Source organism: Silene latifolia, chromosome 10 (assembly GCF_048544455.1).
Source record: "Silene latifolia isolate original U9 population chromosome 10, ASM4854445v1, whole genome shotgun sequence".
Classification (NCBI taxonomy): domain Eukaryota; kingdom Viridiplantae; phylum Streptophyta; class Magnoliopsida; order Caryophyllales; family Caryophyllaceae; genus Silene; species Silene latifolia.
In genome coordinates, this window is record NC_133535.1 from 56,798,339 (window position 1) to 56,816,506 (window position 18,168).

The 18,168-nt window shown below is 36.2% G+C and overlaps 1 protein-coding gene across 1 annotated transcript; it reads right to left on the bottom strand.

The window, feature by feature from the left end:
* Positions 1-520: 520 nt before the first annotated feature.
* LOC141607611 (uncharacterized) lies at positions 521-2,386 on the bottom strand. The gene is made up of 4 exons (XM_074426960.1): positions 1,613-2,386; positions 1,321-1,567; positions 1,130-1,206; positions 521-1,024 (listed from the first exon to the last, which is right to left on the bottom strand). The coding sequence occupies exons 1-4, from the start codon at positions 2,384-2,386 to the stop codon at positions 521-523; spliced, it is 1,602 nt and encodes a 533-aa protein (XP_074283061.1).
* Between the last annotated feature and the right edge of the window lie 15,782 nt (positions 2,387-18,168).

Here is an 18,168-nt window from a genome sequence, read left to right on the forward strand (position 1 = left end):
ATTTACAGTAGAGGATCCTTCCTGACTATTTGGATTTGATTTCTCAGTCAAGTAGGGTAGATGGCTTTCAAAAAAATGAACATCTCTTGATTCAAACAATTTTTTTTCAGTTAAATCAAAAACTTTCCAACCCTTTTTACTATGGGGATAGCCCAAAAACACGCATCGCTTCCCACGTTCAGCAAATTTCTCGATTTCTGTCCTTGTTATGCACATAGCAAAAACATCCAAACACTTTAATACTGTCGAAACATGGCTTCTCACCGTACAGTAACTCATGGGGTGTCCGACCATTTAAGAGAGGTGTTGGGGTTCGATTAATTAAGTACGCTGCTGTCAAAATGCACTCAGCCCAGAACTTAATTGGTAAATGTGCTTGAAATCACAACGCTCTTGCCTTCTCGAGAATGTGTCGGTGTTTTCTCTCAACCCGTCCATTTTGTTGTGGGGTGTCGATATTGCTTGTTCTAAAAATTATACCATTATTCGCATAATACGACTTCATGTCACCGGACAAGAACTACGTCCCGTTGTCACTCTGGACGATTTTAGCACAAGTGTTAAATTGGGTTTTAATCATTTGCAGAAAAGTCCTTAATTTGTCCCCTGCCTCGCCTTTATCCCGGATCAATTGTACCCACACGTGTCTACCATAGTCATCACCAATTGTTAAGAAAAAATGACATTGGGAAAAACTAGCGGTGCTATAACCACCCCAAATATCACAGTGAAGTAAGCCAAACATTGTTAGACACCGTTTATTATTAGGTGAAAAGGAAATTCGAGTTTGTTTAGCCTTACAACATGCATCACAAACTTCATCAGAATTCCAATATAATTTTTTACCAACCAAATCCGAAAATTGAGACAGAACGTTACATGAAGGATGTCCTAATCTCGCATGCCAAAGTTTCGATTCCTTGGATATATTGACGGCGTGAGCTTCATTCTTCTCTCCTCCTCTGAAATAATAAACCCCCTTGCGCGCGCCAGACCGCCCAATCTCTGTCCCCGTTAGCCGGTCCTGCATAACACAAAAGTCATGATGAAACGTTAATACACAATCGTTCTCCCGAATTAATTATTCAACTGAGATAATGTCGCATTGTAGAGTCGGTACGTAAAGCACATCTTTCAATATAAAATTCTTAATCAAGACAACTTCTCCATGATCCGTGGCATCAACAGTACGCCCATCTGGTAATCCTACAATAGATTTTTCCATTTTTCGAATGTTTGTCAAACAGTCTCGCCTTCCCGTCATTTGGTGTGAGCACCCACTGTCAATTACCCATTCCAAATCAATTTTAGGGCGCATACCTGTGAGCTTATCATTGCCTTCGGGACTAGATGCAAGCATAATCCGAATACGTTCTATTTCCTCGGCATTGAAAGGTAAACTCCCTGTATCCGTGGTATTTGAGTTTGATGAAGTCCCAACAACATTTGCTTGGTATGTCCCTCGGCCTCCAGATCTTCCTCCTCCATGGCCATAGTTTCCTCTTCCTCCGTTAACTCCTCTTCTTCCTCTGCCTCGTCCGCGAGCTTTCACAGCCTCATAGCCATGCTTTTCGTAACAAACATCCTCTGTATGCTAATCTTTACCACACACTGTATAATGCGGAATATTCTCCTCTTGCTCAGTCCTTTGCCCTTTCATGCCAGCACCTCCTCGTCCTGTCCCATATGTCTTTACAGACATTGTCGCTTCCACCGTTTCTTCTTTCGCCTTTATCATGTTGGCATGTGTCTCCTCTCTTAATACAAGACCATATGCCCGATTAAGAGAAATGATGGGATCTTCCATCAGAATGTTAGTACGGAGATGTCCATACTTTTTGTCATCGAGTCCCATAAAAAATTGATGGACTCTTTCATCCTCTCGTTCCTTTGCCAAAGCAGCAGCAGCACCACAGGTACATGGTGGAACTTTCGAATAGTTCCCAAGTTCATCCCAAATGACTTTGAGTCGTGTATAATACTCTGTCACTGACTCGTTCTTTTGTTTACATTCGCCAAGTTCACCCTTCAATTGGTGAACTCGTAGGGCGTTTCCAGCCGTATAACGTCCACGTAACTCATCCCAAATCTCCTTTACGCCTCCCGAAAAAGAGATACTCGGGTATAATTTTTCTTTAATGGAACTTCTCAACCACCCTCTAACCATGGCATTACACTGCCTCCATGCCACCAATTCAATATTATCTTCTCCTTCGTCCCCGGGAGGTTTTCCGACCTTCCCATCAATGAATCCTAACTTATTTTTTGCAGCAAGTCCGTTGCTAAAGGCATCGGCCCATAAACCATAATTGGTGCCATTGAATTTGGACGATACTAGCAACATGTTAGGATTCTCGGAGGGATGAAGATAAAGCTGAGATGTCATGGATATGACACGTTTTTCATTCTCCCCATTCTTGTTTTGATTTTATGCTCCTGTCATTATGGTCCTATTTTTTTATTTCCCTATTTTTCTTCCTTCCTTTGTTTTTTTTTTTTTTTTTTTTAAATTTTAGAAAATGAATTGGATTATTGCTCTGATAACCATGATAAAATTGAAACAAGGAGAACAAGTATTAGTGGAATTCATCATATATTTTCATACTTCTGATGTCCAGAATATATACAACTCCCACACCTTAAAATAAGGAATTAAACTCCTAATAAAGGACTAATGCTACATCTACCCAACACTTAACCTAAGGAATAATAAACAAAACACATTAAATATATACATATTAAACGTAACTTTTCACACACATAGTACAATCTCTATTTCACGACTTAGAAATTTCATTCCATCTAATTTACAATACAAATTCTCATTATAGACGGGAGATATTCGTCTATAATTATATTCACCCACTTTAAGCATATGACAAACAACAAATTGCATGGTGGGTGTGAACCCCCGCAAATTCGCTAAGAAAATATAATAAGAAAATGCGAAATTTTAGGAAAATTTTGAAACCTTTTAAACTTTAAAGCGCGGGTTCAATAAAACCTACAACATGGATAAAATAAGCGAAAGTAAAATTAAGTATATACAAACGTGATAGTCAAAGATGGTGGAAAATATATCTCTCGAATGACAAGACGATAAGTGGAGAGTCTAATAAATCCTACTAGATAGACTACTAATCCAAGGTGCTCGCACGTCTAAACCCCACAAATGCATCTTCAAAAACCTGTCATTCATGTAAACATGAAAGCCACAGTCAGTGGCGGGTAACTCAAGGTTCTCCCAGCCACAAATTATGGGAGTAACTCACAGGTTCTCACAGTCAGTGGGGAGTAACTCAAGGTTCTCCAAGCCACAGTCAAGGTGCTCGCTTGCTCACACGTCTAAACCCCACAAATGTATCTTCACAAACCTATCATTCATGTAAACATGAAATTCACAGTCAATGGGGAGTAACTCAAGGTTCTCCCAGCCACAAATTGTCAAAACAAACATAACAAGGAACTCAAATAGGTAAATCATGTAAGATAATTACAAATGACATGAACATCAAAATTTATATTTAAACATGACAATTAAATGAGATGGAACAAGATAGGTCAATATTAGCATAATAAAAACTCCACTATTCATGTGAGATACTTAAAGGATGTGAAAGACAGGAATACGGTCATTTAGACAAAAGCACACATTTCAAGGAAATATAATATAGATATTAGATTAGAATTCGAATCAAATAAATTTGATAAGCAAGGGATCGATATATACAAATTACGAGAATGGAAACCATAATCATTACTTTGAAAACCTCTTAACAAACATTGCATGGTACGTGGCTACTAATGTCACATTCATACTTATGGCTTGCATCTCACTATAAGAACGGATGAGAACATCAATCCCGACGATTATATCGTAACTAGAAGGCTTGCTTCTCACCTCTAGTATCCGATAGGACCAAGACTCTTACATTCAACCACATAAGATGTAAACTCTCGTGTCAAAAGACATATGCAAGTGACCATAACCAAGAAAGACATTTACTACTCTTAGAATAAATTTTCCCCGGGCATGACTACGGTAATAATACGGCCCTAGTCTAAACCTGGCCAGACTCTCGGAATGTACATTTTCAATTCGACATGTGGCAAAATCAGCCTGTAGATACCCAGTATTGTTGAGTCTCCAACAAACACCCGATGATTATCGGACTACACATGCTTAGGAATCGCAGCGTTTGATCGACAGTTTTGTACAACTATACGTCGGAAAACTTAAACGATTTCGAAAATAAAACATTTCAAAACTTTTCATAAGTACCTGGAATGTTTGATGCATGATGACCGGATCACACTGACACTAATTAGAGTCAAAACCGATACCGGACCAGAAACCGACTCGAAAATTCAAATCCCGACTCCAACAACGAGTCAAACCGAGTCAAACACAAAAAACAAACTTTTCAAATACTTCCATGTTAAGGTTTCCCGGAATCCTTAATGGTCAAGTACAAATTAAGTTCATGCAAATCCTGGGATAGAACAAATCATGATTACACTTGCGTGATAGTGACAAGACACCTCGAAGATGCGCGAAATGGCTCGCGCCTCTTCGAGCAGCCCATGTGGCCACGTCGCTCAAAACGCACACAGTCACCCATTTATCTATAAATACCCCTCAAATGCCACCATTTGAGAGTTACGCGATTGTCCGCCCCTTCATTTCTCCCTTGAAATTCTAGACTCGACATCTCAAGTCACAAACCGACATGTGTTTACGACATACCGATCGTAAACACAAGCCTTACACATTGTTTGGTACCGTCATCGTGTATTAAACAACTTGACCGACCATCTCGACCATTACACCATCACTAAACTTAAAACAATATTTTACTTTGCTAAAACGGTTTTCAAACCGAGTTTTCCGACCAAACAAGTTGATACACTTTTGTCGATTTCTCGTCTCAAGCCTAGCATGTAAGTATGAGGGTGTAAAAATCTTTTTTTCTATCATATTTTTCATTTGTTTCATGACTATAACATGCTAAAACATGCATAACATGGTCTAAATATGGGATGAATGAGACAAACCTAGATTTTCGGTTGAGGCAGGGCTGCTTATGTACAAGGTAGGCTCGCGCCTAAAGCACCTATCAACCTTAAATCCAACCGTGTTCGGTCTCTTCTTCCCCTTTATTTTTATTTCATAGTTGTAATCGGTTTTTACCATTTTAAATATTTCAAAACATTTTTTCATGACAAGTTTTTAACCATATAATATTTTTCACCCTTGGTTCCTAATACCATGGCGGTGTAATATGTGTTTCGGTGATAATATTTGGTTAATTACATTATAAAAAGTATTTTAAAGCCTTTTATTTCATTTCTTTACATTTTGAAGGGTATTTTAAAGGCATTCTCATTTCTTTAAATTTTCAAAACAAATGTATTAGTCACCAACACAAAATCATCCTTGATTCTACATAGCATGTCGGATTTTAACCCGAGTACGATGATGAAAGTTGACTAATTACAAACAAATGAACTTAAAACAATTAGTTTATAATCATTTTCAAAACTATTCATGTCAAACTTGCAAAACCGAACCCGACATCGAATATTGTCAAAACAATGACAATTATTCAAGTCTCATTCTTCAAATTAACACAAAAGCGGCCTAAACGGCCTTTCCAAATCAAGACGGGTTTTAAAACCCACTTTTCAATGCATTTTACGAACTTTTTCAATGGTCAGAAGACGTCTTCCATCGTCTGTTGACCCGCGCCTAAACAGGCCACTTATGTTTCCATTTTCAAACCAGAGCATACCCACTTGTATTGCCAACAGGCTCGCGCCTATTCTGGCTGCCTGATGCAAGGCCTTTTTCCCTTCCAGCATTTGTCTAGGACGATCTCGACTTTGGTTAATCCGAATACAGGAGGAATCAGATGACAAGTCTGCCCATTTTACATTATATTTGCAAAACGCCTTACTAAGACAAATGTATCACGTTATGTACCATAAACCTAACTCGGTAAATGGAAGATTAATTTCCGTCTTGCATGCAAATCAACAATAAATCCAACTCGACATCAGATACTTGATACTTGGATTAAAACAACCGACGTAGAAAGCTCACATGTTAGGTTTAAACTCGTGGGTGCGCATTCATGCATTTACCCGTTTTATCAACTTTTGCATTTAACCAACCAAGATTGATCAGTAGAGGCCGCTACCACGGGCGGGATTGGGTGTCCGATTAAAAGGCTTCCCAATACGTACCTTCACCTCTTACTCGGAAACTTTGGATAGTGGACAACCTTATCTAGGGTGTACGAGAGTCATTCTAGAGATAGAATGCTAAAGAGGGACGATTCCTTATCTTTAATACCTATGTCAAACATCGCTTTTTGCCTTGGTTGACCTAGGTATATAGTGGATTCGAACGGGTTCCAAGCAACCCACAAATGCTTGGTGGCGACTCCGAACATCTCTTGCATCGTTTCGAGACCCTTATTGAGACGAAACCGACCGATCTAAAACGATCCGGTCGAAAGCATCTAAACGTCGCCGAGCGTGGCTTCCAAAAGACCGCTATCCGTCGAGGGATTGGCCCGGCGTGTAGGTGGCTGTGTCCACACAACCCGCACCCAAGACTCGATGACAAAATGAAAATCGAGTACCCCAATCACCAGATTAGCACGAAAGTGGCGGAAAAACTAAGATAAAACTCACTTGCCAGATCAGCACAAGTGGCCAAACCCGTACTTGCCAGAATCAGCACAAGTTGGGCGTAAATATAAGTCAAGCAAGAAGGCATAGCATTATAGCATTTTCACAAGAATACGACTCATTCAAATAAATATTCCAAAAGACATGATTCAATTGTTTGAGAAGAATAAATGTTTAAGAGTCAATAATAATCCAAGTGGGATATACCATGCCAATTTATACTCATAAACATGAATAAGTAACACATTACTTAAATACTTGTCAATTGGATAAAAACGTAAGTAAATGGAAATAGGCTATTTATATTAAGCAAAGTGAGAATTGGACTATAAATGACCCAAATGCAAGATAAATCATTTACTACTTACTAAATATGAATAAATAAATTGAACTCATATTATAATTAAAATATATCATTTCATATATAAATGACATAACTAAATGATGAATTCCACAATCATAAATCAAGTAAGAAATATATATATATATATAAAAGAACGATATTTAACGAGTTACGTTATATAAAACTCGAGACGAAATTTAAATATTTCAAATACTAAATTGCGCCAATACAAGCTATGACCACGGCTCAAAGGTATCACCTTGGGCCGCCAACCATGGTTTGATTGCCGCCCTCAACCACCATCAAACCAGCCCACCTTGCTCACCCACGGCACCCAGCAGCCTATTCTCCGTAGTACCACCCGTGCCCCGCTGAAATCAGCCCTAACACCTGCTAACACAGGCCCCAAACAACCCCACACAGCTGCCCACTACAGCACCCATGTATGCCATGTTCTCGTCCCAAAACAGTCACCATTACAACCCAAAACATCCCAATTTTGGGTTCTCTTAAACCTGTCTCCAGCACTCAATTTGGAACCAAAATTAAGACGGAAATTCATGTCGACATTATAACCCAAATCAACCACTTACGTACACTAAATTAGCCACCCGCGACAGCCCATAAACAGTCCACCCAACCACTATTACACGGCTACCAAACGGCATGAAAAAAGTCACAAATACCGTGCCAAACACGGCCATGTCGAGACATTTTGACACGACATTATCAAGTACACACAAGATGAATTTATCATGTAAAAAGCAAGCATAAAAACAGTGCGGAAAGACCACATAATACGTCCCCAAATCAAAGCCCAAAGCAGCCCTTTCACAGCTCCAAAGCCGAGTTCAAAATAGTCCCTACAAACCAATATTAAGACGGAAATGAAGGCAATGTTGACACGGAAACAAGCACGACTAAAACGTGAATAATAACCATTAAATTCAACCTAACAATACTCGAACAATGTCCTGTAAAACAGGTCGTTCTGAGACGGAATTTCAGACCCAGTCATACCCTTCATACCCGAACTTCATAGAGAAACCGAGCCATGAAAATTACTTCAAACAAGTATGTGAAAGACTAATAGATTCACATATTCAACCACACATATGAGAGGGACATAAAGAACCAAACTTTACGACAAATAAGAGTATAAAACCGATTAATAAGGGTGAAATATCGACGCTTTGTCGAGTAACCTATCACTGTTACCTCAAAAGCTCTTTAATCTTCAAATAAACGGTCCATAAAGCACGAGTCTTCCTCTTGGTCTTTAAATCCTTCACCTAGAAGCAAGGAAACGGGTTGTCTAAGCTAAAAATCGAAACTTTCATAAGGTGGGTCATTTCGAAACCACCACAAAAACAGAAATTTCTTACCTAGAAAGTTAAAGGACGGAAAGGGGAAGAGAATGACGCAAAAATCAAAGGAAATGGTTGAGACATAAGGGAGAAATCTAAGGTTAAAGGAGGACGATTAATCGAGATTCAAGTTGTTGGTGTTATTGTGAGTTGTTGTTGTTGTTCGAAAATAGAAAGGGAATGGGGATGGGGCTTGTTGAAAGAGAGGATGAGAGTGAGGGATATCAAAAGGATTAAATTAAGTGAGGTGAGTAAGGGAAAAAGAATTAAATATAAGTATAGAGTGTAAGAGAGGTAGATGAGTGTGTTGTCGATATGTGATAGGTTGAGATTAAACTAGTCTCACATGAGAAATGTGACGGTTTTTTGCTAGACAGAAATACGTCTCAAATCTACTATAACTTAAGACGGAAACTATTATTATTATTATCACTATTATTACTATCCGACTAAAAGTATGTATTTTTATATAAATTAAACCTTAAAAATATTATTTTATAAATATTAGGTTTAAAAATGTAATTAATTAAATTAAGCAGTTTAAAATATAAAATAAAGTAATAGAATGGTTAATTAAATTATAAATATTGCTAAAAATGCAAAATTCGCGGGTGTTACAATCATCCCATCTTTTAAAAAGTTTCGTCCTCTTGAAAGTAGAAAATGAAAGGTTATAAGGATAAAGTCGGACTTTTTGAAATCGGTAACTAAAACATTAAAAGGTTACTCATTGTAAAAATTAAAATTTTTTCAAAAGTTTCAAGTAGAATTTTCCAACAGCACCAGATTCTCGTCATAAGAACGGAAGTGTTCTCGTTGCTCAATTAAGAATATCAACATTAAAAATCAAAGACAAGGTCAAATACCAAATCATTTGCAGAAATCCAAAAGCAAAATACTTCCAAAAACATTTATGCAGAGTTTTCAAAAGTATAAGTCTTCTTCATGGGACGAAATTGCTCTTGTCGTGCACACAAGAGCGATAACTTCCCAAGTCAAAGACAAATCCAAAACAAAATCATTCACCGATAAGTATAGAACAATTTATTAGACGCCTTTAATAACGAGTCTTAACATCCTGTCAGCGTTAAAACCAAATGAAAATGATAATCCACTCAAATTTTCTTTTGCAAACGCCAGATGAAATTTAAAAGATTCATTTTTAAACTCTAAACGGAGTCAAGTTCTTGAAAATATAACTTCAAACTTTGACAAAGATTAATCAATAAATCAAAGTTAGTTAGAAATCGAGCAAAGTTAAAAAGCAACTCGGGTTTAACAACCAAAGATCATGACAAAGAAGTCTATACTAAAAGAAGAAAAAGGGAATTAAATAAAATTTTTATTTTTCAATCCTTTAAAATAGGTAAAGTTTTGTAGAAGTAATATAAATTTTTAACCATGAACCAAAAATGGTAACTCAAATGTTTGGAAATTGTATGAAATGAAAAGTAACTTAGACTTCACGATTACAAAGCACGCTAAAAGAATCCAAACTTAACCAGCAAAAGAGCCATGACGAACATCCTAGGGGTAAGAGTCGAAGTAAGGTCAACAAGGATGTTAAAGATAGAGTTTTATAAGCCTCTAGACTCGAATCCAAAGGGGAAGTACAACGAAAGGAATAGGAGATGCATGAACGATAAAGCTTATGTTCAAAGAAAAAGGGAAATTAGACAACAAGGAAGCGCCAGATACTTAAATCTCAAATAACAACATCATCCTAAACAGTCCTGAAAACTTCCTAATAAAATAAATCTCACAACTACCTCTAAGGATCTCCTCGAGACAACTTACGTCACTTTACATTTAAGCTACTCCATGAGACAAAGTACTTCACTACACTTGTGATTCAACAACTCCCAATCATTAAACATCCACAATGACTTCCACAAAACAAAATTAAAACTACTAACAAAGCTATACTGATACCCAACAAACGTCAAAAGGTAACACCAATCTATATATGGTTATCAACATCCTAAAGGGGTTTTCTTTCAAGCTCTCATCATAAACCTTACTCCATGTTTAATCCTAAAGTATCAACGCTCAACCTACTAAGCTTTCGAATCCCAAATACAATTAATAAAGTCAAGTTCCATAATCTTAGTAACATAGGCAACTCACACTTAACACACAGAATCCCACCAATCAATTATACTCACTTTATATCAGGAAACTAGGTATAAGAATCACCAAGGTATCTCTCACCACACTACCTAAGCCTTTCTAACAGCACAACCTCTGAAAACCAGGGTTATGGGTGAACCACAACCAAACTCCTCAAAAGTCAATTTTTTCAACCAAGGTTAACATTCCATAAGAGAAGGATGAAGGTGTCTATGAGGGGTCTTATAAGAGTAAAATATACAAAGGGAATTTCCAAGATATGAGAGAAGAGTTGCGAAAGGTAAAAAAACACAAAGATAAAGAGACAAGACAAGGTACTCTAAGAGAGGAAGGAATCTTCGCGAACAGTACAAATATTCTTCAAGAGAAAGAGGTCCATATATGAGGCGTCATATAAGGAGAAACAATAAACGAAGGATAGGTCGGGTGGGTACCAAACTGGTTTCCAAGGTAAAGCGAAAAAGAGTTTAGAAGAGAAATAACATCAAGAAGTAAAAGAACAAGCCAAGGTACACAAGAACGAGAAATATCTTCGAGGAAGTAGAAGCATCCTTCAAAGCTTGAACAAACCTTCAATTCTCGGCAATAGGTACCAACTCTTGATCGCCACATGGGTAAACTCACGGTTATTGATCCAAGGGGACAAAAACATTAATTGGCAATCAACAAATATGTTAAAAGGTACCACAAAGCATACACAAAAAACTACCAACTTAGGTCCTTATTTCTACCCATCTCTCATTTATTACTTAAGATCAAGTTCAAATTTAAATTTGGGGTACACGTGTGTGCATCAGGAGCAACATTGGCTCTGATACCAACTGTGAATCCCAGCAAAATCGCTAAGAAAATATAATAAGAAAATGCGGAATTTTAGGAATTTTTTTGATACTTTTTAAAATTTAAAGCGCGGGTTCAATAAAACTTACAACATAGATAAAATATACGGAAATAAAATTAAGTTTGTACAAACTGTTGGGAAATATGTCCTCAACAATAGTGCGATCACATGATTTAAATATCATAATTAAATCTCAAATTAAGAATACGTGAGGGATGATTCTTTATACAGTCGACTGACCGTCATTAATCGGTAATGATTGGCTAACTAGAGTTTGACATTACTGTCGTGTGACGGTGGTGGTCAGTTGACCCCTTTAGGTCACACCTATAGGATGAGGCCCAAATAGATATTTAATTAATTGTATGCGATACGAATTAATTAATTCCTTAATTGTGGGAGTGCAATTTTGCGTCTTATTATAATGTGATTAAATAAGATTTAATTTGGTAATTAAGCGTTAAATTACTAAATTAGTTGAGGTATTATATAAGTTTTGAGGTAGAGGTAATTAGTTATTTAAAGTTACAAGAAGTTGTAATTTTTTTTTTTTTGGTGTAATGTGAGTATATTATATATCATTAACTAAGAAAATATTACAAGAGGTGCAGGGATCAAATCCCATTACAAGCATTCAATTCACTCCCATAATTTGCAGCCAACCACAATTTGGTTGATCAGCAACATTACCACACTTCGTTTTAACCCTTCTCTTGACATCGTCCTCTATTCGTGCTGCCACTAGTTCAGGCCTCATCAGAACATCATTCACTCTTGCATTGTTTCGTTGATGCCAGATAGAATAAGTAAAAGCATTGAACATGGCTACCCTTACCTTCCATTGGATACTATCTTTCCGAGTTACAAGCGACTACCATTGAGGAAATCCACCACCATACCACTTTGTTAGGCAAGATTGAACTTTGGTAGCATACACACAGAAGTAAACAAATGCTCAATCGTTTTTTCAGAGGCGACAGAGAACATACGATCATCGGACAAAGATCCATATCTCACTAATTTACTCTTCACATTCATACCCTCATGCAGTCTAAGCCAAGTAGTCATAGAATGCTTAGGAATGTTCCAGTTACACCATACAATTGCAGGCCAATCAAGAGGAACAGGATCAGGGGAGAGCCATTCATAACCACTCCTGATAGAATATCCTTTAGGACTCACAGTCCAGCTGCCATTAGCATAACCAGTCTTTAGCTTGTCTTTTACTTTGCAAATATTTTTCCATACCCATGTAGCATCAGTAGAAGTTGTAATTTTAACTAACTAGTAATTATGGGACCCATTATATGTGGATATAATGGAAGTATACTACTCAAAAAGTGGAGTATATATTATATTATTAAGTGTAATATTTAAGTGTTAAATAATTACATTAATAATTAAATATGTAAGATAGTTGAACATAAGACTTATAAGCATTTGTGGGACAAATGACAAAAGGCAAAAATGGTCCATATAATGACCAATATTTCGGCCAAATAAGATGAGCAAAAGATGCTCATTTGTCTTTATTGTTTTATGATTAAAGCTTGATAGTGACCTTGCATGCTAGCTTTAATCATTCCAACTCTTACACACTCTACTTAAACAAAACAAGTGAATAAAAACAAGAGAAAATAGATTCCCTTGGAGCCCTACAAGCCACCGGTTTTTGGCTTACAAAAGGGGCTTTTGTTGCTCATTTTTGATGTTGCTACTTCACTTGTTTTCTCTCTAAATTCCTCACATAAAAATGAAAATAAAAGCTCCCCATAAATACTAATACATATCATACATTACTTAAGAGAGTAATAAAAGATCATTAGTATTATTAAGGTAATATTTCTACTACATATCTAGTTAATATTAGTAGGAATTTTTGGGCTTAATCTTGGGTGCAATTTATTGGAGTGGCTTCTAAACTTGGAGTCTTAGGAGGATCATCCATCATTATAAGCTCAAGAAAAAGTGAAGGAAGGTGACCTTACTTGTGCCCTTAATTTCGAACCAACCAAAAATGTAAGGAACATTGTTTTTCTTATAAATCTTTCATTTAGTTATGCATGCACTAGATCTAAAGAACATATAATTAACAAGTTAATTAGTTCACTATTAGAGGAGTCTAATAATAGGTATATGAACCTAACAAGTGGTATCAGAGCATAAGGATGTTGCATGCATAATCGGTTATTGTTTTTCCGAGTTAAAAGGTTAACATATAAACCTTAAAAATTTGTGATTTATAAGTATAAGCCATGAAATCACCATGCATGTTATATATTCTGGTCCTAAAATGTTTTTAGGTCATTTTTATGATTCATGGAAATTTATTGCTCATTTTAAGGATTTTTGGTCATTTTATTACATTTATATGACTAAAATGGGAATTAAAATGCTAAAAATAGTTAAATTTCGTTTCTGACCTTGAAAACTTTATATGACCTCACATGCATATTTTAAAAGTTGTGTGTAAAAGGACGAGTTAAGTTGATTAATTTTGCATGATTTAAGATTTTTATGAGATAAAGATGGATTAAAAGAGGTAAAATGATTAAAAATAGTTAAATTTCGAATTAAGACATGATCTTTTAATATGATGTCACATGCAAGATTTACAGAGAGTATGTAAATTTCTAGATTTAAATATCTTCTTTAGCATGATTTATGGATTTTTGAGTAAAAATGGCATAAATAGTGACTATTTTAGCAAAAATTAGCTAAATCGTATTGCATGGCTTGAGAAATTATTTTAAGTTGCATTAATATCCCACTAATCAGATCTAAAGTTGTAAAAATTATTGGTTTAATTTTCGTATACTTTATACATTTTATGAGATAAAAAGGATAAAAATGCAACTATATTTTCTCCAAATTAATTCGAAAATTTTAACCATGTTTTTTGACATTATGAGGGTCATGGAATTATTACAGAATGTTCAAAAATTTAAAATTCAAATTTTGAAACTTTTATGAATTAATTTGGATTTATTTCATAAATATTGTGTTTTTAAGGTCATAAATGAGCATAAAATTAAATCAAGTTGAATTATTGTCAAAAAATTTAGTGATGACTGATTTTTGAGTCCTAAAATGTGTTAGGATAATTAACTTGAGCTTAGATGTGATTTAAGTGTTAATCAGTGATTTTAAGAGGTTATTATCACGCATTTCCATGAAACCGGGTTATATGTACGACATAAGTTAAATAGGGCAATTTGACACATGATTTTGCATGATAGGTACATATTATAATGCTGCATATTTCAATTGTTGAAAGTCTTTTATTTATATAATTTTGAATTATGTAATTTTATCTTAGTATGGCCTTAGTTTTAATCGATATTACCCGTAATGAAAGGGAATATTGATTCGGTTGTAATTTAATGTGATCTCGAATCACTTTTATTTTATTTTCAGTAGTTTTTCCATTTTAAAAATGTATAATAGGAATAGTTTTGTATTTTTATTATTATTTGTAATTATGGAGCATCTTCAAAGACGGTGCCATTCGGAAAGGTGATCCGACAAAGACGGTGTCTTGAAAGGCGTGCCAATTGAAGATTCAAGGGACCAAAGGAGTTGGTTTCCGAATATGTAATAGATTATTTGATTTTCTATTTTAGGAAGGCCATACTAGGAATTTTATATTGCTTTGCATTTCTTTTAATATGTTGCATGCATTGCCAAATCGCCATAACAACACATGCATATCATATCGAGTCATCGACCGTGTCAATTATAATTATCGTAGTTCACCGCTTTAGTTCACTTAAAACGTGATAGATAATAAATTGACAAGACCTCTCACATATAATAATTGAGATAAAGCCTTACCAAATAGTAGAAACCCATGAAGTACCAATTTCATGAGGAAGTTAATCCGGCTTCACCGTAATACAAACCTTGTTACGTTGGCCAAGTGGGGTAGTAAAAAGTTATTACATCGAAATTTGGATTGAGCTCAACGGAAGTATTGTTGACCGTAGTCGCATGTGTTCCGGGCTAAAGATGAGAATTAGAGTAATTTTTATCGACCGAGAGTTCTAAAAGTAGAATCGATTAAAGAGTTAATCCACCGAGTTATATTAATAAGAGATGAATCGGCTCACCGTGCCCGAGTTGATATGAATTTGGATCTCGGAATCATTTATGTAGTTGGGTGGAGGTCACTATATAAATATTAAAACTTGTATAAAAATATTTACAAGTTTAATTTAAAAATGACAAATGTTAATATTTCCTTTACCTCCAAAATTGTAGTTGATTTATATCACAATGGATCCATCACAAGCAACAACACCAATTACCGTTGAGTCATGTCACAAGTTATTCGACGAAATTTGCTCCAACAACAAACTCGATACTACTAGAGAACTTCATTTTGGGATCGGTTCCGATGGAAATCTCAATTTCATCACTTCCTCCATACCTCCTACCATTACTAGGCCTTATGTGAATGCGTCTCAGGTAGGCCATGTCACTAAGTCTATGAGGTCCCTATCTTTGAAAGAGAAGGATGCCGAAGTAAGTGGGAGTTCAAGCAAGCAAGTTCTTGCTACTAATGGGAAAAGGTTCAAAAGGAAGGGAAGAACATGGAGAAAAATCAACAATGGTAGAGGAGCCAAAGTTGATGATAAATGTCATTATTGTCATGGCATGGGACATTGGATGAGAAATTGCCCCATATATTTGGGAAATATAAGGGATGGACTTGTCATTCCACTTGGTAAAATTCCTTCTGAGATTTATGTTATTGATGTAAATTTCACTTCCACGACAACATGGGTACTAGATACTGGTTGTGGTTCTCACCTTTGTAATCATTTACAGGGGCTAAGAAACGTGGAAAAGCTGAACAAAGGCGATGTTGATCTCCGACTTGGAAATGGAGCTAGGGTAGCGGTCGCGTCCAAGGGTACTTATGTACTCGTTCTAGAAAATGGATTTGAATTGTATTTGCATAATTGTTTTTATGTACCTACTCTTTCTAAGAACATTATTTCAGTTGCTATGTTAGACATAGATGGCTTTAATTTTGCTATCAAGAACAATTGTTGCACTATTTCTAGAAATGACTTGGTCATAGGCCGAGGTTCATCTATTAATGGTATTTATGTTCTAGAAACATCAAATCCAAGGAATGACATCTATAACATTCAAACCAAGAAACTCAAATCAAGTGATCCAAATGAGTCGTACATTTGGCATTGTCGATTGGGTCATATCAATGAGAATCGCATTAAAAGGTTAGTTTCTACTAACGTGATCAAACCATTTGATTTCCAATCATATGGTATATGCGAATCATGCCTCCTAGGTAAAATGACTCGTAATCCTTTTAGTGGTAAAGGGACACGAGCTAGTGAACTTTTGGGCCTTATACATACTGATGTTTGTGGACCAATGAGTATCACCGCTAGGGGTAATTATGATTACTTCATTACCTTCACCGACGATTTGAGTAGATATGGGTATATCTACTTAATGAAATATAAGAGTGAAGCTTTTGAGAAATTTAAACAATTTCAGAATGAAGTTGAGAACCAATTGAACAAAAGGATAAAGACACTACGATCTGACCGTGGTGGAGAATATCTCAGTAATGAATTTGATTCACACTTGAAAGATTGTGGCTTTGTGTCACAACTCACTCCACCTGGCACACCACAACTAAATGGTGTAGCCGAAAGGAGAAATCGAACCCTGCTAGATATATGATGAGTCAAACCGAGTTACCTAACTCGTTTTGGGGATTTGCAATCCAAACTGCAATTAAATCATTAAACATTAGTCCATCAAAAGCAACCGAAAAGACACCATATGAGATATGGAAAGGAAGAGTTCCTAATATATCCTATATGAGGATTTGGGGTTCTGATGCTTACGTCAAAGTGAAGACTGATAACAAGCTAGTCCCACGATCCGAAAAATGCATCTTTGTGGGTTACCCTACCACCACCCGAGGCTACTACTTCTACAAACCTCAAGAGAACAAAGTGTTTGTGTCTAACGAGGCTGTCTTCTTAGAAAATGAGTTTATTTCTAAGAGACAGAGTGGGAGAAATTTTGAACTTAATGAAGTTCAAGAGACACAAACTGCAGTAGAGTCAAATGAAGAAGCACGTGAAGACGTTCCTTCATCTTCTAATTCGGTAGTCATTCCTCAATTGAGGAGGTCGGGTCGAGAAATTCGCCATCCTGATAGATACGTGGGACTTATCGAAGAGGATGGGAGTCTTGATGTGTTGCTTCTAGAAAGCGACGAACCTGCTACCTACAAAGCTGCAATCTCTAGTCCTAATTCAGCTTTATGGCTTCAAGCCATGGAATCCGAAATTAATTCTATGCACGAAAATCAAGTCTGGAACTTGGTGGATTTGCCTGAAGGAGTGAGACCTCTTCAATGCAAATGGATATTCAAAATTAAGAATGGCATAGAAGGACATGATAATGTCTACAAGGCTAGGCTTGTTGCAAAGGGTTTTACCCAAGTTCAGGGTCTTCACTATGATGAAACCTTTGCTCCTATAGCCATGCTAAGATCCATTAGGATATTGTTAGCAATTGCTGCATTTCATGACTATGAAATTTGGCAAATGGATGTAAAGACCGCTTTTCTAAATGGGCATTTAGAAGAGGAGGTGTACATGTTACAACCTGAAGGTTTTGTAGATCCGAAAAATCCTAACAAAATATGCAAGCTTAAGAGATCCATTTATGGTCTTAAGCAAGCATCTAGAAGCTGGAATCATCGATTCAATCATGTTATAAGAGAGAATGGTTTTACTCGA